At 46.6% G+C, this 26,528-nt stretch overlaps 1 protein-coding gene across 1 annotated transcript in view; it reads right to left on the reverse strand.

Moving 5' to 3' along the window:
• Window positions 1-4,884: 4,884 nt before the first annotated feature.
• Window positions 4,885-26,528, reverse strand: part of HCN4 (hyperpolarization activated cyclic nucleotide gated potassium channel 4) — a 943,305-nt gene continuing 921,661 nt past the window's right edge. Inside the window, exons 7-8 of the mRNA XM_078685048.1 lie at window positions 12,819-12,983; window positions 4,885-8,980 (exon numbers count right to left, since the gene is read on the reverse strand). Coding sequence (XP_078541174.1) covers window positions 7,476-8,980; window positions 12,819-12,983 — 1,670 coding nt within the window. The 3' untranslated portion in view covers window positions 4,885-7,475. The remainder of the gene's footprint in view (window positions 8,981-12,818; window positions 12,984-26,528) is intronic.

The raw sequence follows: 26,528 nt of genomic DNA on the forward strand, positions 1-26,528 counted from the left end.
CTCCTAGGCCTCAGATCCTTGTATGTCCTGACCATGGCATTGTAAGTCAAAAACTGGCCAGGAGGCAGGCCACACTGATCTATGAGGTCGTTCAGTGGACGATTTCCCCCCAGTTGGAAGCCTTCACTCACCAATATGAAACCAGCCATTGTCCTGTCAGCCAGCTGTTTCCTTGTAAATGGAGGATCCCCATGTGGCAGTCCCACAAGTGGCAAGTAGGAGCATAAAGAGGAGCCAAAAGCATGCGCCATATACACCTCTTCCAGCATTGTAGTGCAACCTTCAGTAATATTCCTGGAGTGGGTGTAAAAATCTATGAGCTAAGGAGTACCTGGTTCTAAGCCAATCCAATAGGGCCCAACAGTTCAACATCCCTACCATCTAGCCAACGGGCCAACCACTGAAGCTGGGTGGCCATGCGTTTTTTATTAGTTGATTTGTTTTGTGGCAGATTCTTAAGGAACAGTTTTGGATTAAAGGAAAGATGAGGAGGATTGAATAAACAGAGAACAGTGCCAAAAGAGGGAGAAGATGGAATTGTAATGGCTTATATAGACTGAATGTTCTGTTTTACTTGTTATGAGTCATACAATGTTCTAAATTTGAATCTTTGAAGTGTTTGCTGCTCGGAAGTAGTAAATAAAAGTTAATGCATATGCTGGCCCCTGGTCTTTAATAAAATCACAAGTCTCCATCTATTAAAGCTATGAGATATGGCATCCTCTTCTAATGGGCCTGCCAGTGTTCTTTCTGGCTAAGCTTCAGATGGGTCACTTCACTTTAGCTTGCTTTCTGGAGGTGGATGGGATGGGTGGCTGAGGGGTTTAAGATGCGTCTCAGCCTCTTCTCTCTTAACTCATCTCTGTGTTCACATCCTCAGTTCATGTTATGTTATGTTATGTTATGTTAAATTAATTTATTGAGCGCGCTAACACCATTAGGTTCCTTGGCGCTATACGGAGAGAGCAGAAAGAAGGTACAAGCAATAACATAACAGGGGAGAACCAACTAATAATACGCTTCAGTGAAGAGGTGCGTTTTAAGGGAAGATCTGAAACTGGAGTAGAGGGAGGACAACCTAAGAGGAAGAGGTAAAGAGTTCCAAAAGGACGGGGCTAAAAAAGAAAATCTAAGGCCACCGTGTTTCTTCCGCTTGAATCTAGGGACAGACAGTAGAGCCATGTGAGAAGACCGGAGGGTGCGGGAGGGGACGTACTGATGAAGCAAGGTAGAGATGAAGGAGGGACTATGGCCGGTGAGAGATTTGAAAATGATGCAACCAAGCTTAAATTTACAGCGGGCAGAGACCGGTAGCCAGTGGAGACTTTTTAAAAGGGGCTGAACGTGTTGATCTCTGGGCTGATGGAATATCAGGCGGGCAGCCTGATTTTGTATCAACTGGAGTCTCCTGAGTTGGTATGCAGGAATGCCTACGTACAATGCGTTAGCATAGTCAAGCCTAGACATAACTAACGCAAGCAAGGCCAAGATAAGGGCATCAGTGGTAAGTAGGCGAGAAATTGTACGTATTTTCCTGAGCTGGAAGTGGCTAGAGGAAACTACAGCGCTGATCTGGGGTGTCATGGATAGATCGTTACTGATGACAACTCCCAGACTTTTAGCTGAGTTGACAGGACAAGGGGGACTGCCAAGACTGGCAGGCCAAAAAGAAGAATGCCAGGGATTGGAGGGTCCCCCGACAAGCACCAACTCGGTCTTGTCGGGGTTCAGTTTCAGGTGGTTTGTGCCCATCCAATCGCTGATAAAACAGAGGGTGTTTTGGAAAGTGGAAATGGATTCATCCCCGGAGTCGATAGTGAAGACTAGTTGAATGTCGTCCGCGTAATTGAACGCGGAGACATTAAATCGACGGAGGGAACGAATTAACGGAGCCAGGTACAAATTAAAAAGGAGAGGGGATAAAGAAGAGCCTTGTGGGACACCACAGGTCAACTCGACCTGAGAAGCAGAAAACTGGGACAGCCTGACAGCTTGATGGCGGTGGGTCAGAAAGGAGCGGACCCAATCCAGGGCGATGCCCTGGATGCCAGCCTCTCTGACACGGTCGACCAAAATGTCATGGTCGACCGTGTCAAAGGCGGCCGACAAGTCCAAAAGGACCAGAGCCTGACAGGTGTTAGAGTCGGCGCCCCTGCGTAATTCATCCATCACAGAGAGGATGACTGCTTCTGTGGAATGCGCAGGTCTGAACCCAGCCTGTTGGGGGTCCAAGACACAAGAGTCCTCTACAAACAAGGAGAGGGTTTGCGTAACATGGGACTCCAAGACTTTGCTGAGGAAGGGAAGGAGAGAGATTGGGCGATAGTTGCTCATGGTGGAGGGATCAGCCGTAGGTTTCTTCAGGATAGCAACCACCTCTGCCCGTTTGAAGGATCCCGGGACCACCCCCGTGGTCAAAGAGTTGTTTAAAAGGGCTAAAGGGGGATCCGGGCAAGAAGTGAAAGCTTCACGCAAGGCCGATGGGGGGCAACAGTCGCTGGGGGAACCAGAAGAGATTTTAGACAGAAGGGAAAGGAAATTATCTTTAGAAATGGGGGGGAAATGGGTTAGGGTATGAGTGTGGGGAAGATAGAGGGGATTGGGAGGGGAGGAAGCAGATGAAACATGGCCAGAAATACTAGTTTTGATTTTAACAATTTTGTCCACAAAAAATTGATTCAAAGAATCACACAGAGGCTGGGAAGGGAGGGGGGCAATGGTGACTCTCGCCGGATTAGATAATTCCTCAACAATAGAGAAAATATCTTTGGTCTTGTTGGTGGAATTCAAGATCTTGTTGGAAAAATAGCTGGATTTAGCCCGGGCTATAGCAGACTTGTATTCAGGATGCATAAACTTAAACTATATGCTCTATCCAATGCTCTTATTTGCCTCATTGTGCTGTCTTGTGACCACGTGGTGCAGAAGTCAATGGAAAGGGGGGGGGGGTCGCACATTTTCAATATTTGCATCTCAGTCTGGAACAGGCTTCATCTGGAGCAGTGTCTGAGTGGCAACTACATATTTCACATGAGGTTTAAAATATGTGTGCACATCTCTCAACCTAAAACCACTTATTTTCTGCTCAGGCCAACCCAGCGTTTAATTGGTTTACATTTTAGAAGTAGCTGTTCATCCTCATCATCAAAGACCAATTTAGAAATGTTTAATATGGGTGAGAGTACATTAAAGTGTGGTAGACAAATATGTTTTTGTTTAGGTTCAGGTACGCAAAGCTGTGTGACAATGTCTTTTTTGGTTGGAATTATTGAATTCAAATCTGATGTAAATAATGTCACTTTAAAAAAAACCTGTTAAATCAATTGTGAGATAGAAAAAACATTTACTTGGAAAATTTGTGAAAGGAAGTGAGGCGGTAATGACTCTGTTGTCATGAAGGAGCTCCAGAAGGTGGTGAGAAATGTTGGTGAGTGAATATGTTTATCTAACAAGAGACAAGACTTCTCCCATTATGGTAACAAACTACCTATAAACAAGGAAGGCATTAGCTCAAGGGATCCTCTATAAGTTACTTGGGATGGGGATATTCAAAGTAACGCATCCATACCCCTAAGTCAAAAACTAACACCCAAATGTATTATCAAGAGACACCAAGTAGTCCAAAACATGGCAGTAAGAACCCCCTTTAAGCTAGCCAAATGCCCGTCAGCAAAAAGTGCCTTGGCCACCAGGGACTGGCTTCCAGTCCAGGAAAGAAGAACATTTACGCCACTTTGCGGCATATTAGCAAGGGCACTAACGCCGCTTTAGCGGGACTTTTTCCCGCTAAAGCGGCAATAATTGTATTGCCCTATTAGCAAGCTGTCGCTAACAGCAGTTAGCGACAGCTTTTAGGCGATAGCGACTGGTTTGGTGCCCACTTTGCATGTCAGCGATATTTATCGCTAATGAAATGCAAAGTGGGCGTACCCAACCTGTTAGCGACTGAAAGCAGTTGCTAACACAGCTATCGCCTATTAGCAAGGCAGGCTGTGCGATTAAAAAAGTTAGGCTAAGCGTGATTATCGCCAGAACCTAACGCCTGCTCAGACCATAACTTAACCTGCATATCCGATGAGGGGTGGATATTCAAGTTAAGTCCCCATAGGCATTAATGCCTGAATATCACTGGATTTCCAGCGATATTCACGCATTGAGCCGCTATCGCTGGATATTTTATCGCATTAGAGATAAACGTTGCTAATAATATGTTATCTCTGCAATAATATCCGGCGATAGACGGTGATAAAAAAAAATGTGCTAAGCGCATTTAACGATAAATATCGCTATTTGTTGCTAATATGCCCCTGTGTATGGTAGGCAGGGGAATCAACCACAAGGGACCCCCTTTTATTAGGGCTCTTTTGTCACCCTACACCCACAGTAGGACTTTGAGGTCCTCCAACCTCAAGACTCATGAAGGTCTGGTGAATTTAAACGTCCAGATTGGGGGGGAGATCATTCTCTCACTTGACCCCCAAACTATGGAATTTCATCCCGACTGAGTTTAGAAATGAACCCCAAGAGACCAGATTTAGAAAAATGCTCAAAACTTAGTTAGTACCAACCATGTACCACTGCAGATGATCACTGATGCACGCAATGACTCTTGCAGCGCTGGGAAACCTTCGGGTAGTTATGCGCTCTTTAAATATACAATACAATAACAATACAATAACAGGACTATACCTTTACCTTCAACCGCCCTAACCTCCCCACCCCGCCCAGTGCATACCATGGAAAAGTATCCAAGTAGCTGCTTTAGGAATGATACATTCTATTGGAAAAACAACTGAAAGTACAACACAAGAGGAAGCAATGTTACTTTTGTAGAAACACTGAAGACGTCCATGTGGAAAATAGACATTTGGCAATGTTGTGGTATTGCTGTTTCTTTATTGTAACAAACATAGCAAAAATGCTTGAAATATGACAGTTTCACTGTCTTGCATAAAACATGGAAAAAATAACATGTTTTCTATTAAGTGTGACATTTGATTCAGTTTAGTGATGAGTTTTTAGTAAAGCTAGTGTTTCAGGAAATGGACGGGATGTTAATCACCCCGGCTGCTAAGAATCTCTTAGAGATCACACGCGAGGGAAGGTGCTTGTTAGGAAACACTTCTTTACCAAGGGATACACTCATCCGTTTCAGTGGGTCTTCTCCTGCTTGATTTGGACACCCCTTTATTCTCACAGCTTTGTGGCGCAAAGACAACATCTTCCAGAAATGTCATTGATACCACCACACTCCTTGGCGAAAGGAAGGGTGGAGGGCAAAGAGAAGCAGGATCTATACAGATGGAAGTACATATTCAGTTCTGGTAAGACTGGTCAGTTCCCTTAGCTGACCAATGCTCAAAACTGAATTATTACTGTAATGGACTTTAGGTCTTGAATTGACCATTTTGATTTGTTCCAGCACTGCACATTTGAGCTATGCCAATCAGACTAAGTATAGCTGTCTACTTGTAACCCAGATACTTGATTCTGCTTTAGTCACTGGACATCACCATCATGTGAACATCTCTCCAGTGTGTGACCCCAAATGTACAGTGCTTAGCTTGGTGTTGTCCCAATGAATGCCCTCCTAAAGACAGTTAATCGTATACACAGACTGAATTGAACAACACATAACCCCCACTAAGTCCATCTGAATCTTTCTCCTTTATCACAGACTCATCTTGACTTCACTTTTCTTCCTCTGCGGTTTGTTTTGTCCTGGTCTGTGACTTTGGCTACATTGCACTGTGCTTGGTGTTTTATGTTTACTATCCTTCCTGATCCTCAGAGAGATGGTTCTTTGCTCTGTGTGAGTTGAGATGAAAAGCAAAACAAAGTCTCAGGCAAAATGAAAAGCTAGGAGGACATTTCCAAGAGGGACTCTGAGGTGATTAGAAGGACATTTGTCTAGAAAGGACCACATTTGTGGTGAACCACAGGAATGGGGTCATATGGGATCCTGTGTCGTTGTACCATTAGATACTGAATAACTAGTTCTCTTTGTCACACCATCCCTCACATATTGTTGTCTCAATCTTCATCTTGCACAGTTGCTTGCTACTAGTCTGGAACTCTGGATCTATCACCACTTGAGGTGCCTCTTAGAAACTGTCTGGCAACGTCCCTGCTAATTAGGTAAGGCTGGAACTAATGGTGCTACCCTTCTCTGCATTAACAGACTGAGTGGGTGAAACACAGCAACCACAGAAAGTGGGAAAGAGAGAAACGTACCATTCAAAAAGGACAAGGAAGAGGCAATGGGAAAAGAAAAGACATGCAATAGAGGGTGGAACTAAGGAAAAAATAAATAAAAAGTGAGAAGACAGAGCTATTGCACCCAATATTCACTTTGGCCTCTGTTTTTCTAGATCGTTACTAATATTATTGCACACTTTCATAAATAGTGGAGAGTAGTGAGGTTTGAAACGTCATAAAAAACAATACAACAATGTTAACTCAATATGGCTGCTGTTGCGAGAGTTGGGGAATTGTCCAGTGAGAAATGTTAACCATATCGTTATGCAGCGGCACATCCTATAGTAAGATACATGAAGTTCTTCTTCCTAGGACGTCACTCAAATGCAGCCACATGGATGAAATAGTTAACATTATTCAAAAAGTCATCTCCATGCTTTTAGTGTGAAACCCAACAAAATCTTTATGAACAAATGGCAGATATGCTTCTGCAGGAAGTTCCACATACAGCGTAAGGTTTAATTTCAACGTCCTGTGTCAGAAGCGCCCATAAACCCAGTGAGTGTGGGAGACATTGGGGTTCAACAGGAAAACACACAAGTATTATAGTTCCCTGTCTTAGAAACCACCACAAAAGCTGCCCCAGAATAACGATGGACAGTGATGTGTGTAAAATCCTACAGGGAGTAGAGACTTTAATTTCAGTAGCATAATTTCCTTTCCCATGATCCCATGAAATGGTGCTGTTAGAGTGCATAAATTCAAACAACATAACATAACCTGTGCATCAGCGCAAATATAGAGGAGGTTGTCCCTGGACTTCTACCCCAGTAGGCTGGTAATGAACATTGGTATCTCCAAAGTTGCACCTGCTCCAGCTCAGGCCAGGCACCTCACCTGGAAGTGCTTCTTCTTGGCCATTTAGATGGTTAGGAGTTACTCCTTCTTTCCTTCATTTGCTGAACAGCTGATCTTGCATGGCCAAACTCATCCTGGGGAGAGTTAATGTACAGGTTCTACCGCACATATTAGGTTTTCTATCTCGTGTTCAAATATGAAAATCTTCTATAAAATCCTGTGACCAAAAAACTATAGCTCTACTAATATTTGCTTACCTTTTTCTTTTTTAAATTTGATTGTTAATTCTTAATATTTCTAACATCACAGTTAAACCTGAATAATGATGGGTGTAGGGCAGAAGGGAGGAGTTTATGGGGTCTGCCAAGGAGACAGACCACAGGAGATACAGTGCCTGTAATGGAAGTGAATTTAGGTCTTCACAAATTTGAAGTCAGCTTGGATCTGAAAGGTTCTCGCTCTTCCGTGAAAGCTAAGGAGTCTTTGTGTGGGCCGCCCGACACGGAAGGAGGAGCTACCGTCACTCCAAAGAGAGATGCAGAGGATGTTTGCCGTGGAGCAATACAAGGTCTATCTGGAATTCCCGGCCCACCAGGAAATGCAGAGAAGCCTGTGAGGGATTCTCTGGAGGACTGGAGAGAGTTCTGACTCATAACTTGACTCCTATCCTGTGGCTGTAGAGATGGCTGGGAAGCAGAAATGAGTTTGATATCTTGAGTCAAGCGACCAGCTGGTAAAGGCGGTGAGCTCTTAGGCTGAAGAAACTGTAGTGGGGGACTAGCTGTCTGTGGAGTGAGCAGAGACCCATGGGAGCTTGTGGATCCGGGAGGGCTGGAATGAAAAGTTCGTGATGAAATTGGACTCTGAACAGGTGGGCTAATACCTGATGACGTGTAACCAGGTACTGGGGAACCAGGCTGCTGTAAAGGCGGAGTCAAGGCAAACGATGACCTGTCTTGGTGCATTTGGGCTACGGTTGCAGAGAATGGTCCTACTGTGCTTGGATGTATTTGGCACAAACTTGAAGGAGATCCTCCTGCTGCTTGTGCCAGCTGGTTCAAGCTGGAGGTTGGAGAAACAGAAAGAGGAGACGTCTGAAACGAGAGCTGGTGACCCAAAGGTCCTGTGTTCAAGGACTGCTGCTGAAATGGTCCAACCTGTGTCGGTTTTAGTAATGGCTGAAGCTGGTTGAGATGGCTTCCAGGTGAACTGGAGGAGAGTTGGCTGAAGGAAGCTGATGGAGAGTTGTTCGTGACTGGCTCAAAGTGGCCGAGCATGCTGTCTGCAATTGACTGTGGTGGTCCTCTGCCCAAAGGAGACCCAGAGGCAACTTGTGGTGACTGGCTTAATCCAAAGGAGGACAGACCACTTAACCTTTGTTGGCTTGAGCTGGTGCAAGGAGAACCAGTTGAAGTTTTTTGCCACTGGGTTAAGCCAACAGAGGCAGAATAGCCTGCCAACTGATGAATGTGGAAGGAAGATGAAGCGGGTGTCTCAGGTCCTGGGGTATGCAGCTGGGATGATGTGCTTGCAGATGATCCAACAGAAGAAGGGCCTGCACTAGATATCAAAGACTGAAGTCTATTAAGCTGCCTTGGTGTCTGACCAGGCTGTTGCCCTAAAGAGCCATAAACTGACATGGGAGGGCGAAAAATGGCCGCTGGAAGGCGAGGATGATGGGTAAGAGCGATGGCAACTGATGTGGTGGCAGCAGCAGCCTGCAGTGGTGCTTGGATCAGAGGAGTCCAGATGACAGGTGTGGGGGTGGATACCTCGGCAGCTGCAGCCTGTATGGTGTGAGCGCAGTGGGCCATTTCACGGTCATGCTGCACTATCTGCTGGATAATCTCACTTTCCTGGTAATTCAGGACTCCAGAGCTGAGGTCATGTTGAACTTTGTGGAGGAGGATGGAATTTTTCTTGCCTGGAAAGCAAAAGAAAAGATTAATCGAGGCATCAATGTGACCACTACTTTGGGGAGATTTACCATCTTAGCTTCACTATTTAGGGTACACTTATTTTGTCATCTATGCTTCAGCTCTCCTGATTTGGGATTGAGACTCCCTCATAATTCTAGACATGCAGATCCTCTCTGGAGTTGTTTACTCCTACTGTTCCAGTACTGTGCCCGATATCCTAACCCAATGCACTACTTCATGTTCCAGTACTTAAGACGTATACTGCCATTCTAAACCTCATTAATATTAACCCGCCCTATCACTCAATATTCCTAATCTGAGACATACACACAGTCCTTCTGATGCACACAACTCCTAACTTACTCTATACCTTCTTAAAAAAACCACTATTTAATGTACCTTATTTGAAAATTGCTGCCGCTGTGTTCTGGTAATAAAATACATGAGGCACCGATACAGCGGCTCCAAGCTGCCAACTGCTGTTTGGTACCAATACCTGCAAATCTCTGTCTGACCTGCAATAGTACCAAGCCTCACAGCATCACACAGTTCTGTCAGAGCCCCTCTATTCCTAACTGCATGTTCTTGTGTGTTCCTGCTCTATGCACCTCTACCTAGACACCTTGATCATGATTGGGAACATAAGCAAGAATTTCAGTACTCAGACCACAATGCAATTGCATTAGTTGACCTTCATTCCTTTCTTCAGTCACAAGACCTTTCCTGAAGGAGTTGAATGCATAACTAAGGAACACTTTTTATGAAGGGCAATGGTGATTACTTAGTGATAGAGTTTTCTGAAAAAGCCCACTGGTGCAGCATAAATTTACACATATCTAGAGCAAAAAGATCTGCACTTGTTAATAATCTTACTAGTTGAACTGACCTGTACCGTTGCAATTGTAAGAAATAATTACAGAAATCCATTGTTCATCTGTTAGATCTCCAAACTCATTCTAAAATAGGAACTTGTTACTTATTCTTGATTTTACATTTGCCCATTTAATTGTGATATCTATGATTTTGTGGCTGTGACTGTTGGTAATATATTTATTTTGGGCTACAATAAGGCCCCCAGATTTGCTCTGGGTGTAGATCTAACAAATTTCACGCAGCGCAGCAAGTCACCTTACTGTGCTGCACGACAGGAAGTGGGCGGGAGCGTGCCGCATTTAACAAAATACGGTGCATCGCTGTTTTTTCCCAGCGCTAGCACCCAATGTGCTGCCTAGCACCAACGTAGTGCACCCTTGCACCATGGTGCCTGCGTTGCAAGCAGGATTGTTTTCGTGCAGGAAGGGAAGCCTACCTGCAAAAAAACAACCCCCTGTGGCATTTTCCTCTTTCTAGGTGTGCTGCAGAATGCAGTAACAAGGATATATAAAGATATTTTTCTTTGTTACGCCTTCCATGGGAAGGCGTAGCATTCTGATGCATTCTCAGATTTACCAGTAACTGTAAATCTGAGAATGCTTCAGAATCCATGGGTGGATGCGTGGGAATATCCATGCTCTACCCACGGGACTCAATGCAGTGATTTTTGCTTGTTGTGTTACTCTGGATTTATCAAGCCAATCAGGGCCACATAAGGTGGCTCTGAGTGGCTTGATAAATTCTACTTACTGGTTGTATCACATTTGACAAATTTACCCCCTAATCTTGTTGAGTACCAGGTGCAATTAAAATTCTCATAAAATTAAATTACGTTTTTCTTAGGTTTAGGATGGATCGATGTAAATAAAATGTCTAGAAATTGAACTGAGTTTCTGGGTCCTATCTGACAGTGGATGGCTGTCTGTTTGCTTGGGTCAGGCTGCAAAGGATATGCCATTCTCTAGAGGTTAACTAGTTAGTGAAAGCCAGACTGCATTGGTTTTTGATCCATTGCAGAGTCAGTTTGCCAGAGTTTTTCCACTCTCTAGCGCTCGATCTGTTAGTTTTAACTATATCACTCGTCTTCCAAATCTCTGTGATATGTATTATCTTCTGTTGGGGTTCTTATTGCAAAGGCTAATCTAGCCTATAAGGTTATACTTGTTGGTAGAGGTCTGGTTGCATTGGTCATTTAATCTCTGGGGGTTTGATCTGTCAGTGGGAGTCACTGAGTTGAAAGGCCATGCCCCTAGAGTTTCAATCATTGGTAGGGTAATACAGGGGCATATTATCAAGGACGGGCGATACATTATCGCCGCTTTTATCGGCAGGAAACTGCTGATAAAGCGGCGATAATGGGCTTGATAATATGCTCTGTGAATTCCAATCGAAGCCCATGTTAGCCCCTCAGTTCCTTGAGGATCATCTTCATGGGTCATTCGATTCTCTGTCTTAGAATCTGTTGGTGTGGATCCCATTGAAAAGGATTTGATTAGATAGGGGTCTCAGTGCCAGATCATCTCGGGGGTTGGATGTATTGGTGAGAGGCCCTGGCTGGATGAGCTATTTTAATCTTTACTGGGTTTTCTGTTAGTGGCATTTGGCTGCAAATTATTTATTTGTTGGTGTGGGTCCAGTGCAATGGATATGACAGTCTCTAGGATTCTATCTATATGGCATGGAACAATGAGAGTCCACGTACATAGTTTATTTTTTCTGGATTTCAATTTTAACATGATTACAAAGTTATTCAGTTTCACTGATGTCTAGCTTTTTGTGCAAGCAGGCATATATCCAAGAATTCTTTTGCTCACAATTACCATGTATCTGTACATATTAGGGGGTACTACCATTTCATTGAGGTGTGATAACATAATTTATTTCATTCTCTGGTGTTCTATCTGCTGGTGGGGGGCAATAGTGCTATTTTCCACGGTTCTACCTGCTTTAATGGGCAGGACGACATAGTTCCCATACTACCTCGGATTCCATCTCTATGTCTTACTTCAATGGTATTAATCTCATAGGAATGCACCTGCCTGGCAGGAGCTGCACGTTAGTTTTTAAAACACAGGTGTGTGCATTATAGAGTAGTTGCTTGGCAAGTGAACTTTGTACAACTATTGTTTGGGGCATGGTTGTGTAAATGAAAAGCTGTTTAAGGACTGAGTTGGGACAGTGCAGCTTTCAAACAGGCAAACTACTACCAAATATAGAAACTGGGCTTTTGGTCAATCCCTTTTAGCCATTAACTTACTCTGACCAGTCTCCTAATACATTGGTTTAAGACTTTCTCAATTATGTTGAGTCTAGAATCTAGACTCAACCCAGTGGGGTACTCTCACTCACCTAATGCTACTGACTTTTTGAGTGTATCCTTCTGCCTGCACTCAAGTGCTTGCATTGAACTGCATGTGGGACTACTTTATCATGATACCCTTCTATGCCCACTCCTGCTGGCTCCCTCAACTTTGTCTCATTCTGATGTGTTAACACTGCATGTTTTAGAACATTAAGCCCAGACCTATTGGGTTTGGCAATATTTGTTGACATTTAAGACAAGTCCAACTCATTATTGACTCTCAGGGCTGGACTGGCTACCGGGTGTTTTGGTGTGCTGCCGAGCTGGGGGCTAATTTCACTCCGGTGGGGGCGGATTTAGTTGATGGGGACTGATTTAGTTGATGGGGACCTGCGTGTGCTTCGAAATAAACAAAGCAAAACGATTTTTTTTCAGCACACGCAGGTCCCCATCCACGTCCCCCTAAATCTTGCCACTGTTAAGAGATACTGATCTGTCCTTTAAACCCCTCTGCCTCTGGTTGTGGGTGGTGTTTGATCACTGTCAAGATTTCACCACAATGTAGGATGGCTCTTTAACCATTGGTTAGTCCATCTCCACTATTCCTGTCTTAGTTTGGGAACTTGAGCTTGGTGCTTATAGCTGTTATTGCTCAATGACTTCCTCACCTATCCTGTCCAGTCGGTCCAGTGCCACACTCTCGAAGGCCCGGCGCATCATGGGGTACTCCTCCAGCACTTCATTGAAGTGGTCCACTGAGAGAGAATACAGCCGGCAGTAGGTGTCTGCACGAACACTCGCAGTGCGGCGTCCACGGGTCAGCAGGCAGATCTCTACGGCAGAATTAAAGAGGAATGGACAAGGTCAGACATTAACACCACAACAAGCTCATTTCCTCAAATAATACATTTCAAATACAAACCACTGTCTCAAAGCCGGAGTTAATACCTTACTGTGTTCATATTTAGTATAAGATAATCTTCAACACACCCACCCTGTTCCTCTCTAAGGAAGTGCAAGTTCCGACTGTCTTTAAAACATTCCATGTTAAAAAAATACCTTGCCTCACTACTAACTACACATTCCACCTACCAAGGATTGCAACCCATCACATTATGAATTGCATTTTGCTTTCAGCAGCATCTCTCCTCAGTACCAATTTTCTCTACCTATGTAATTACTACCTGTTTCATGAACACTGCCATTTTAAGAATGTTTCTCAAAAGTAATAACTTTCTTCGGGTATTTCTAACATCACTGAAGAACAGTTTAGGTGAAGAACACTACTTCCACTAAGAGAAGAAGTAGACAGGAATCCTATTTATGAACAGCTGTGATTTCTTTTTATACGTGTTGCATGTCTGTTTCTGGCAAAGTAACTCTCATAATGCAGACCAAGTCCAGTTACACACTACATCCTTGAACAGGAAAACTTCAAATTTCTAAGAAAGGGACCAGGTGACTGGTAACAAATGACACAACAAATATAAACTGGAAAACAAGGAATCCTACAAAAATCACAAACGGTTGTATCATTGATCTCTCACTGAAGATACAATGGCCTACTGAAAACCTAATATCAGGATCGCCCCCGATACATCCACTGAGCTTTTTCTTGCATTAGCCAAACATTTAATACTCCAAGCAAGGCACATCCCTTCAGCCCATTTTCAAAACACCTTCACCAGTATGGCTTGCTTGTAGGTACCTTAATTACAATGTCAAAACCAAAAAGGTGGATATATCGCCAAATGTCAACCTCATTTTTCACTCAATTTAGACATAAATTCCCAGTTTGGGCTCTCACTCCCGCTGGGGAAAAAGTAATGCAGGACTGTTACAAAAGATCAAACCCACTGATAGATAGGTTGATGTGTTAGCATTCCCTAATGTTTTTGCCCCCCCATAAAAAAAATCTATAACCAATCTCTTCTAAGCTATTTAACTTGGATTTGGAGGACTGCAACAGCCATGCAGACTTACTACTTTTGGTAATCACAGAATGGATTTACGACTACTAAATTTACGTCTGCGCTCGGGCCGGAAATTCCGGCCCGGAGGCCGTGAGGCAAGCAGGCATGTGTGAAAGATGCAATAGAACCATGATTGGGAACGTAAACAATGCCACGAGGCAGACCCTTTCAGACCACCGCTGTCCCCCCGATGTTGGCCCACATCACTCCTTTCTTGTTTACATATTCTACCGGCATCCTCTGCGGCTCAGTGGGTCCCATATGTTAAACCTTGTCCTAGCTAATGAATAGCAGTGACCCCAAATCCGGGACAGCGGCCACAGCACCAGACTCCCTTCAATCCGTGAGGCATAGTTCCATATGCGCATCTTGTGCCACATGCTGCCACAAACCCTGTTCAACGCCATCCGCCGACCACAAACCCTGTTCAACGCCATCCGTCGACACGTGCTGCCACAAACCCTGTTCAACGCCATGCGGCGACACGTGCTGCCACAAACCGTGTTCAATGCCATCCGGCGACACGTGGATGAGGGACCAGGGCTACCCTGCGGAACAGTAGGTCTCACATCCAGCACCTATTCGTGAATCACGAATGGCTGAGTCCACACCAGTGGTCGCACAGAGAAGAGTAAGAGGACGATGCGGCTCAGTCCGGATGAAAGCCGGGTCACAGTCACGGAGGTGACCGAACATGTGGTGCCACTGATCCTGAACTTGGCAGGCCGGTGGGGCCACCAACCTATGCCGGCGACACTCGGTGAATGACCCGTGCTGACTGCTGCCTCCGGCCTACACTGCTCTCCGCCTAGGCTGTGCTCGTGTAGGTCACAGATTTGGAACTGAACATAGAGTATGCAAAGGCAGATTACACATCATTGCATGCGAGGAGAGGCCTAAGAGGATGTTGCCTTGCATCTTGGCAGAGAGAAAAGGATCATTGTTATGGAGGTGTTCGTACACTACCAACAACTGAGTGCCTGTGCTGGCCGCAGTGCATCCTGGGCCACTAACTCTGTGCTGGTCCTGTCCGGGACACCCTTCTCTGGAGACATAGGCTGGCCCCTGAGGCGTAGGTCTTGGGACCATCAACTGCATTACTCTGTGGCCTTCGCTGTACTCAGCCACCTGGCCCAAATGCGTCCACCAGGGCTCACACGCCAAAGCGAGTCCAGACCGGCCTGAACGACGCATCACCGCAGGAGGCACACGCCACCACCGCAAGGAGCACCTCAAAACGCCATCTGCCAGAGATGAAACGGTGGTCCTGACAGACTTCGGGGTTGCTCAGGCCTGTTGTGGATGCCATCTTTGGCCTGATTCCCTGCTCAGCACTCCAGGTACCAGTGACTCAGTGCACCGCAGGCCATTGTCCGTAGCGGATTGTGTTTTATGCTGTGGAGCGGTTGCGCAGGTATGTCACCTCAAACAGTGCGGGGGCCCTAAGACGTTGATGATGAAGATGATGCAGGTCTGACACACACCAGTGCATCTGCATCAGGAATGTATCGAAGGGACACAATCCGAGACTTTTTCTGCACATGAGCGCGCTCATCTCTAATGTCCACAGCCCAGTGCACTGCAACTCACGGAGACTTCTGTTTGCATGGTGGCTGTCTTCTGGACTTTATCCGGGTCACCTCATGTTGCTCAGCAGTTGACTCTGTAGTGCATGTGTCTTCTCTTTCCGTTGCACTGGTGTCCAATGTCCAAGTGGTTGCCAACACCAGACATTCCTTGTTGGTTTACACTCACCCCACACATATCCAGCACAGGCGTCACTGTACATGAGGCCCTGCCAATAAAGGGGCCGGTCGCATTCGCCTGTAGCCAGTTCAACATGATCACTGCGTGTGTCCCTGTGGTCTTGTAGTATGCATGTGGGCTCTGGGCCCTACGACTTTACATTGTGTGGTGTACATCGGATGCAGACATGTCACCGGAGGGAGTGGGTTGGGGCTTGGACATGTAGCTTTGTCGTCACCCACTCAATTCATGAGGGGAGTGACCAGGGCCGCCGTACGCACAGCCAACATGGGTGTGTGACTGCCAATTGCGTGCCCCTGGGCGTGGTTCTGTGCTGTGAATGTGCATCTGCATGTGTCTCTATGGCAAGGTGGGTCTCCTTAGTGGGGTGTGGGTGGGCCCTGATGGGTGATAGACCCCTATGTATGTGTCCTAATTCGCATTCCATGGGTTCAACCCCCAACCACACCTGTTGGGCCACCTTCTTTTGGCGTGCTGTCACATGGCATCGGGGTGCCATGTGTGGTTGGGTGAAGTGTCGTGAGCCAGCTGTGCTGGCGGGTGCTTCCTGCTGTGTGGTCTATTGCAGGCTCGGGGTTCTCCTCTGAGTAGCTTGGCTGTCCAGGTCCTGGTGGGGGGTAGCGTGGGATGTCCATGTGCTGTTGTAGGGCATTGGTGTCGACGGTGTGGTGGTCCTCTCCGGCATCACTGATGTGTTGTATTATGTATTCTGCTGCAGGTGTTGTGTGGCCCTCTGCAATGTCAAGGGGAGGTGCGTGTTGCCTTTGTGTTGACATATATATTGGCGCATTGTGCTAGTTTGCATGCAGACTGTATGGCAGTGTACATTGTGACTGTTTGGGGGGGGTACAGGATTCTTCTGCTTGTGGGCCAGTTGCTGGTAGTGTTCTGTCACCTCCGTGATGCTGGTCTTGTTATCCTGCTGTCTGCACCCCGTCTTCCTCTCCCTCTTCTCCTTGGCCTTCCCCAACCCTGTTGTTCCTTGCTAGTAGTCTGTGGGGGGTGTGGTGTTCAAGTTGGCCTCTACACTGGGTCAGGGTGTATCCCTGTTGCTACGTGCTTTGGCTTGTTTCTGGTGTATTTTTTCCGTGGTTTTTATGGTGCATTGTTCCGCCAGATGCGTGGGATTTGCAGACCTGTGGCTGGTTTTCGCTACTCATCGCATGTTTTTTGGAGTTCGCGTATCGTTATTTGCGGCGTGGCGTTGATTTTTATGTGGACATTTGCCGTGTTATCTGGTGTCTATCGCATGCTACCTTCTTATTGTGAATTCCACGTTGACACAGGGTTATTTTCCTGCGATAGGCTGCGATGTTGAAAGTTGCGTTACGCTACTCTTGCGGTAGTTATCACACGTTCTTGTGAATATACCCCTGAATCATCAGTACTGAATTAGGTTATACCCGCTCAATCCACCTATTCTTCACCGAAAACTAAAGGTGACATAAAAGGTGGATGTGACCACATCTGATGGTGGAACAGACGACAATGGCTAGTAAGGAAGCCGTTATTCATTCCAGGTCTCTTTGCATTCCACACAGGTGCACATTTAATGAATCCAAAGTTGCCTAAACGCCGAGAGTAGGAACCTATGTGCACCAGAACTATAAGATCCTTTAACATAAGATTACTAAGGCCCACTGGATGTGGTCTGGTATGTCACAACGCCTGACGTTTTACTCAGTAACGACTGTGAGAGGTGACAAACGTTTACTGTACATGCCCCACAAAATCAACATTATGACTGCTTGAAAAAAGAATCGACTATTGCAGCGCTTTATATGTCGATATTCAACAACGATTAATAAATAAACTTTAAATCCTACAAAATGCCCCTGCTCGTCTTCTTTTAAACATCCCAAAATTCCAGTCAGTTGCCCTGGCAATAGTTGATTTACGCTGGCTTCTAGTAAAACAAGCACTTGGTAAAGCCAATAGGTCTCGCCTATTAGAGCTACTGGTACATATTTAGCCATGCTCCATAGCTGCGTAGCTGCGGTACAGCAGGGCTAATAAAATATTTTTTATAGTGCTAAAAGGCTGGGTAGGAGGGGAAGGGGCAGAATGTTGACAACAAAGGGCAGATGAATTGGGGCGGCTGGAGAAACAAGCTGACAACGGAGGATGTGAGGGAGGGGATGGGGAAGGGGAAGCACACCGCGACGGCTCTTCCACTATGGTGGAGGAGCATTGCCTCCCCTGCTTGGAGCTTGAAAACTTAGAAAAATTAAACAGTACTAAAAATTTTCTTTCCTTGGCCGAGTCTTGGGTGTGGAAACTTACTGGTGACAGGCTCCTGAAGGAGGGGTGCGCACTGCTGTCAATGTGCAAGTCAGTATGGCCGGCCGTCTTAGGATGGCCAAACCGCTATGCGCACTGGGATGTCTCCAACCCGAGCTGCATTGCCGGGTGGGAGAAAGCAGGCACAGGTTCCCAGTCTCTCTCGCAGCGCAACTCCTGGGCGCTCAGGTCAAGCCTGATGCTGCTCTCATTCCTGACAGCAGCATCGGATTGGCCAAAGTGGAGCCTGTCTCTGCAGTGGACTGAAGGCAGAGAGAGGCAGAAGAGCGGCTATGCAACAGCAAGTTCTTTTTTAAAAAAATGTTTGTTCATATTTTTGTCGCTGTATGTCGCCCTGCCTTCCTCACCACTCTGCTCTGACACCAACCGCTATTGGAAGCACACAGACAAGAGTGGGCAGGAGGGAATGGGAAAAAACACAGATGGTAGAAGTGAAGCCGGTGCTGGCGTAGCAAGCTGACAACAAATGGGGTAGGATGGGATTGGGAAAACACACGGACAATGGAGGGCGGAAGGGAAGGGCTTGAATAGCAAGCTGCCAAAAGGCTGGATGGGATGTGCTGGAGCAGGAAGTAAACAATGGAGGCCATATGGACAGCTGGGGGTGGGTGGAAGGGATAGGGAAGCACATGGACAAAGTGAAGTGAGTGGGCTGAAAGGGATAGGGAAGCACACAGGCAATGCGAAGTGGGCTGGAGGGAATAGGGAAGTACACGGACAACGGAGGGTGGGCAGAAGGGAATAGAGAAGCACAGGGACAATGGCTGGTGGGTGGGGCTAGGGAAGCACATGGGCAACCTAAAGGGAAGCATAACAACAATGGAGGCTGGGCGTAAGGGGATAGGGAAGCACACAGAGGATGGGCGGAAGCGGATAGGGAAGCACACAGAGGATGGGCAGATGTGGATAGGGAAGAGCACGGACAATAGCGGGAGGGTAGGTGGGTTGGGGAAAGACCCAGCCTTGCCTCATCACTGGACTGTAAACTGATGTTTACAATCTGCAGAGCACTCTGCCACCCTGACAGCCAATCATAGCACCATAATAAAACCGTAGTAAATAAATCAATTGGAACATACACACACGTTAAAAATGATCTGGGAAATACGAAGTCCAGAGAGTGGATGAAGAGTAGGTGGAAAGGAGAGGGAGAATGAAGAGCCTTAGCAACCCACAGAAGGCCAATACCTAATAGCAGGTAGGAATATCTGGGAGATAGGACAAGGATGGTGAAAAGAACCAACATTTGAAAAGTGCCAGGAAGGAGGACAGAGAATCAGTAAAGGCAGGTAGGAGAGAAATCACAGAGGGATGAAGAAGTGAACGGTTGATGAAAGGATGAGGTGCCTCAGATGAGCGGCGGGAGATCCAGTAACATCTGCATGCACACTAGAGTGCTCTAGCTGAGCACGAAAAGTGTATGAAGGGTCGAATAAGGAAAGGGACGTGACTAAATGCATTCTGGGAGATTCAGTGATGTCACTGAGCTTGAAAAGGTGGTGTGAGAGATGGAGTATGAGAAAACATAGGGGGAAATTTACAACAGATTGGCGAAGCGAGGCGTTAAGCAAAAATTAGCGAACACTTCACTTTGCCATTCTGAAAACACAGGGATGCGCCATAATCACAAGAATGAGGTGCATCCTGCGTTTACCCTAGCACTGGCCCTAAATCTAGCTGCCTAGCGCCAGCGCAGAAACCCTTGCAACATAGTGTAAGGGTGTTTGCTTTGGGTGGAATGATTGTGTAAGTGCTGGAAGGTGTCCTCTCCTGCACATAAACAATCCAGAATGCCGATTTGAAACACCTATGTGTACTGCATTGTGCAGCACACATAGAAGTTTTGATTCGTCATTATTTTTAATGATGTATGCCATACCGTGCAGGAAGATGCTGTCAGTACTCTGGCAGTGGCCGTCTGCATGTGATGCCCTCTTATGAGGAAACATCCTAAACAACGAAGTTCAAACAATGACTTACATTAACAACGAAGTCTTAACAACGAAGAATCACATACAACGAAGTCCTGAACAACAACTTTTCAATGAAGAATCAGACAGGCTTACGTCTTGTTTGTATCTGGGCACTATGTGAGGCACGTCACTTCTCTCCGCCCCCCTACCCCTCATCTACACGTTGATTAGGCAGTGTTGGAGTGTTACGTCACTGATCTCCGCCCCCTCACCTTTCTGAACTACAATACCAACCCCAAGACAAGGACCTGTCATCTAATGTTCTTCAGAAGTTTGTACCTCGTTTCCCACAAATATCTGCCATATCTCACCTTGTCAGTACGGAACTCAAGGCCACAAAACCTGAATGCCAGACTTCTGTGTTAAGCATTATCAAAAGCTTTACTGATGCCCGAGTAGACCGCATCATAATTTAAAAAATAAAACCTTCTTTTCATTCTAAGAATCCATGCAGACGCAGATCTCGTATGTCCCGTGTCGCAGTCATATGCTGCAGGTGGTTGTGAAAAAAGCTTTTCAATGGATTAATTTGTTCAGTTTTATGGACAGAGGTTGTAAAGTTAAAATCCCCCTGTTATTTGTTAAAAAATGAGGGGAACCGAAGGCACCATCCATAAATAAATTATCAATAAAATGTGTAATGAGCAATTTAAAAATATTTCATAGGGGCGTGGCTTGGCTGCTGAACGGAATGGCTGCCTAACTTAGCAGCTCCGCTGGTGCTGCCGATCGGCATAGCGGGGCTGTGTTGGGAATCTGCAGACACCTGGGCAAACGCTATAATTCAGCCACACGGGGGACTGCTGAGGAGTGCGACCATGTTAGCATTTCATCGGCTGGGGACATAGTTGTAGACCGCCATTTTGTGACCTGGAGGGCCACGCTGCCGTGACACTCCGTGAGGAGCTGACGTGACCCGACCAGTGGATGAGGACCTAGAGAGGGCGAGCAAGATCCTTGTTAACAGGGCGCCTGTGAGTCTATGAAGAGACAGTAGTGCCATTCGCTGAGACGTGGAGTTTGGCGTCTTGCTTTATTGCCTAAAGGTAGGGAGACAGCCACTACTACAATGTTTGCATCACGCCCACTATATATATAACTTCCCTTGACATGGGACTCCGGTTTTTCGTGACCCCTACATTTTAGGCATCTACCGGTGGTGGGTCCTGAGCAGACGATTGGCATTTGGGGTCTGTGGAGTGCATGTCCGAGGTGCACGGCGTGACACTTACTTCATCCTACCGGTGCCCTGCGCTTCCACAGGATATTCCACGGCAGCCATTTTGTCTCGGAGAAGGTGAGTGGAGCTGCGCTGGTGAGCCGCTCACACTACCACAGTTGCGGGGAGAAGATTGTGCCGAAAGTGCCGCCTATGAGAATTGATGTCTGATCGTAAACCCCACCGCCTCCAGATTGTTTCGGGACCTGCCACGTGTCTGTAGTGGAGGCGCTCCTGTGGTGCCGGAGGGCTGTGCTTCGATATTGTTTTGTGGGGTGCCTTGTGACCGTGATTCACCATAGTGTCAGGGCGGAGAGAAGACTTCTTCGCTGGTGCGCACCACGTGGATGTTGCTGACCTCGGCGGCATAGATCCACTCTAGTGACTTTTCGCCGTGCTACCGCAGTGTTGCCGGTGTGTGGAAACCTAGCAGGTTGTTGTAAGTTCAGGCTGTTTGGGAGTACAGTCGCCCAGGTGCCGTGAGGGGGAAGCCAGAAACGCGTCAGCCCAAAATAAATTTAGATAAGAAGACACCTAAGCCGCCCGAACCAGAAAACACAGATCGGGATGTGGCGGACGACGGCGCCAGTCAGCTAAACACAGATCGGGATGTGGCGGACGACAGCGCCAGTCAGCTGCCGGCTGCGGATATCAGATCCATGTTTCAGGAGCTAAAAACGAGTCTGCAGGGCATTGACTCCAAGATGGACACATTGGCTGCTCGCATGGACAGTATTACGCGACGGATAGATAAGCAGGAGGGCAGAGTTGGTGTGCTAGAAACACGTGTCACTGAGACGGAAGAAGGACAAACTGATCTTGAAAAGAAAGTGAGAGGTATGGATAAAGTACTGGCTCTGATCCAGCAGAAGAATGAGGATTTGGAAGCGAGATCGAGGCGTAATAACGTACGTGTAACGGGAATTGCTGAATCCATGGACATCCCCAATATGGAGCGATACATTGAGGCTATGATGAAGGACCTATTTGGTGACGGCTTGTCGCCAATGTTTCTGATTGAGAGCTCACAGATCCCTAGGACCCAGACCCAAGCCGGGCGCTCAGAGTGCTAAATTATAGGGATCGGGACACAATACTACGCCTCGCGAGAGAAAAAGACAAAATACAATATGACAGGAATGATATAGCGCTGTATCCGTATTTTACCCTGCAGGTACAAGCTGCCCGTAGGGAGTTCATACCGGCGAAAAAGATCTTTCAGCAAACAGGAACTAAATATGCCTTGATATACCCAGATAAATTGCGTGTTCAGGGCCCTGGCAGACCTACCTTCTTTGTCGATGTGAAGGCGGCGCTGAACTATGCCAAGCAATTGGCCAGAGACCAGAGACAGCAGACGAGACCGGAGGGGCAGGAGTCAACTGAACGGCTAAGTGATATTGAATGATTTGTGTAATTTTATGCAATATGAAGGTGTGTTTGTCTGTTGGTGGCGAGATTGCAGCTATATAGGGGGGTCCTGAAGATGAAGGTGTGGCGTCGGCTGCTCGGCCACCCTGTCACAAGAACAGGGAAGTATGGCGGCCACCCTGCGTACCCTCTGGGATGAATCTCGTTGTCTGGACTTTGTTTTTGTTTTATGTTGGTGTATGGAGGTGGGAGGAAGGGGGGGAGATTACACAACCTGATTGGGGGGTTGATGTGGGTGGGGTGGGAGGGAACGTGCAGTTGAGAACTTCAGGGGAAATGTTGGGGAGGGGGAATGTCACAATTCAACAGATGACGTTTAGCATATACCTGTTCTGTTTTAGGATTCAACCACTAATCATTTATAGTACAGAGATGCAAGGGCAACCTAGAGTGCTGGATTGGATTTCTACGAACACTGTCAGTAACATATTTGATATGTTTATGAGAGTTAGAGGGTTTTTGGTCGCAGAAGTGAGATTATGTGCTGTGGATTATTTATTAGTTTGTGATCCCCTGTGAAGACCATCACATGTATCTCTTGGAACATACAGGGTTTGAATGACCGCAGAAAGGCAAGGTTGGTGCACTCCTATTTGCTGCGTAAGGAGGTAGATATTTGCCTGTTACAGGAAATGTATTTGGCAACTGTAAATACACCTATGCTTAGACATAGTAGAAGGGGAGAGATAGTGGAGGCACCCTACTCCAATTATGCTAGGGGAGCGGCTATACTAATCCGTAGAGGCTTACAGTGGAACACCCATACCAAGATAATTGACACGGAAGGTAGATTTATATTGCTAATGGGTACACTGTGTGGCATCCAGGTGTTGATTGTGAATGTTTACGGCCCTAACACAGACTGCCCTTCTTTTTTCCAGAATGTGTGGCATAAAGTTCAAATGTGTGGCAGAGCGGCGGTGTTGTTGGGTGGGGATTTTAATGTTGTATTATCCCCTTCAGTTAACAGACAGGGAGTGCCCCGTGAACATCACCCTAAAGCGGCAGAGGTGTTAGGCGATATTATGACGGAAGCTGGTTTGATAGACTCATGGAGAGCCCTCCATTCGGGGACACGGGTGGGTACTTGTGTTACGGCACATAGAAATGTGTGGTCGAGAATTGATTATTGGCTGTTGTCAAAAGACTTACATTCCCAGGTGGCAGACGCAGATCACCTTCCGAGGTCGCTTTCCGATCATGCACCTGTAAGAGTGAAGCTGTCCATACCACCACCATATGTGCAGCCCTTCAGCTGGACGTTCCCCTCACGGGCTTTGCTTGATCAGGTATTTCGGGAAGAACTCCGCGAGAAATTAGTAGAATACTTCGAGTTAAATGAGGGGTCGGTCGAATCGCAGGGCACACTGTGGGAAGCTTTCAAAGTTGTGACAAGAGAAAGCTGTATGGCTCTCAAAACAGGTGTGCTCATGTCAATTAGGGACACTCTGGAACGATTGGAGAAGGAACTTGCGCAGTTGGAAACTGTAATTGCTGAGCTCCCCTCGTCCTCCACAAAAGCTGAGTTCAGGGCCACGCTCACACGGTATCAGGAGGATGCGGAGAGAGAGACTGCCTTTCTTAACAAGTATGCGCAGGCTAGGCGGTATGGGGAAGGGGAACGTGCAGGGAAAACACTAGCATCCCTATTGCGTGCACCCAGAGGGGCGGAATACATTACTGCATTACAAGGTACGGACGGAGGGACAGCTATATCGCCACTGGACATACTAAACACCATGACAGACTTTTACAGATCACTTTACACCTCTCAGACAACCCCCGGGGAGATGAATATAATGGACTATTTGGACACGATTGGCTTGGCATGGTTTAATGATGGGGCGAGACAATATATGGATCTCCCGATTACCGTAGAGGATGTTCGGGGAGTTATAGCGGGCATGCCGGCTGATAAGGCCCCAGGTTCGGACGGGCTTACAGAAGCCTTTTATAAAGAATATGTAGACATAGTTGCACCCAGACTGCATCGGGTGTATCTTGAAGCTATGGAAACGGGGATTCTGCCGCCCATGCTAGGAGAGGCTATGATTATAACTCTCTTGAAGCCCAATAAGGCTCCGACTTGCCCTGAATCTTACCGCCTCTTTCGTTAATTAACTTAGATGCAAAGATCTATGCGAAACTATTGGCGGATAGACTGAAGCCTATGTTACCCCAAATTGCGTTATCGGACCAATCTGGTTTCGTTCCTGGACGGTCCACCTCTCACAATCTGAGAGTGTTGTTCGGCCTACTGCACTATCTGGACCCCCGGGTGAGGGCGGCTGCGGCATTATTGGATGCCAGCAAGGCTTTCGACTCTCTAGAGTGTAGGTTTTTATTTGCATTGTTTACGCGTATGGGATTTAGCCCACTATTTGTACAACAAATCAGGCTGCTGTATACTGCCCCTAAGGCAAGAGTGAAGGTCAATGGACAGATTTCGGAACCAATTAACATTACGAGAGGCACTAGGCAGGGTTGCCCTCTGTCGCCGCTTCTATTTGCTATTGCTACTGAACCTCTGTCGGCCCGTCTGAGACAGCATCACACACACCGTAGCATAGGCTTTGCCTCGAGAGGTCTGCTTATTTATCTCCATGTATGCTGACGATATGTCTATTTAGATGATCAACCCTGACGAAAACTTTGACCCTCTTATGAGGGAGTTTGTACGGTATGGCGGCCTAACGGGGATACAGATCAACTGGGCTAAGTCAGTGATGCTGCCACTGACTGATGATACTAAACAATGCGATACTGATTTCCCTATATAATGGGCCACAGACGAGGTCAAGTATCTGGGCATTTGGTTCAGTAGGTCCATACAAGAAATATGGCTAGCCAACTATGGCACAGCAATGGACTGGCTGGAAGTCAAAATACAGAGGTGGAAAACGCTGCCGCTTTCCCTGACGGGTCGCATAGCAATAACAAAGATGGTCATCTTACCTAAATTATTATATTTATTTGTCAATATTCCTCTGCCACTCACCGGACAATTTTTTAAATGTCTGAGGACTGTAATTTTGGAATTGGTCTGGGCGGGTAGACAGCCGAGGGTGTCCTAGAATCTCTTAACGCTTCCATTTAGTCAAGGAGGGCTTGCTGCTCCTTGACTTTGAGTTATACGCCTACAGTGCACAGGCTCAATACCTACATTATTGGCATCACCCGATCCCTTTCCAACCACATGTGGCTATTGAAATAGATGTGGCTGCGCCTACCCCACTTAATGTAACTGTCTATCACCCATATAAAAGATCCCCAACAGATATAAACACGGTTGAAGCTGTGAGATGGGCATGGTTGAAATTAGCTAAACGTGCTGGCCTTGCGGAGCTTTTCGCTCTGTCGATGCCGCTAGGGGGGAACCCACTTTTGGGCCCACTGACAGATAGAGCGGTGACGGACAGAGCACACAAACGAGGGCTAGACACCGCTGGCGACTTGTACCCGGATAATTCATTTTTATCATTGCAGAAGATGTGTGAGCCGAATGATCCTACTGCCTGTTATTATACTATCAGCTGAGAGCAACATGTAAAGCTCGATACCCAGATTTCCCAGCGGCACCGCCCATATTGCCTTCGCTGGAGGACCTTCTATCTAAAGAATCACCTCGTAAGTTGATAACGCGCATCTATAGTGTTACTCAGTACACTGCACCGGTAATAATAAGTTCGTCAAAGTCAGACTGGGAGAGGGAAG

Source organism: Lissotriton helveticus, chromosome 3_2, assembly GCF_964261635.1.
Source record: "Lissotriton helveticus chromosome 3_2, aLisHel1.1, whole genome shotgun sequence".
Lineage (NCBI taxonomy): Eukaryota > Metazoa > Chordata > Amphibia > Caudata > Salamandridae > Lissotriton > Lissotriton helveticus.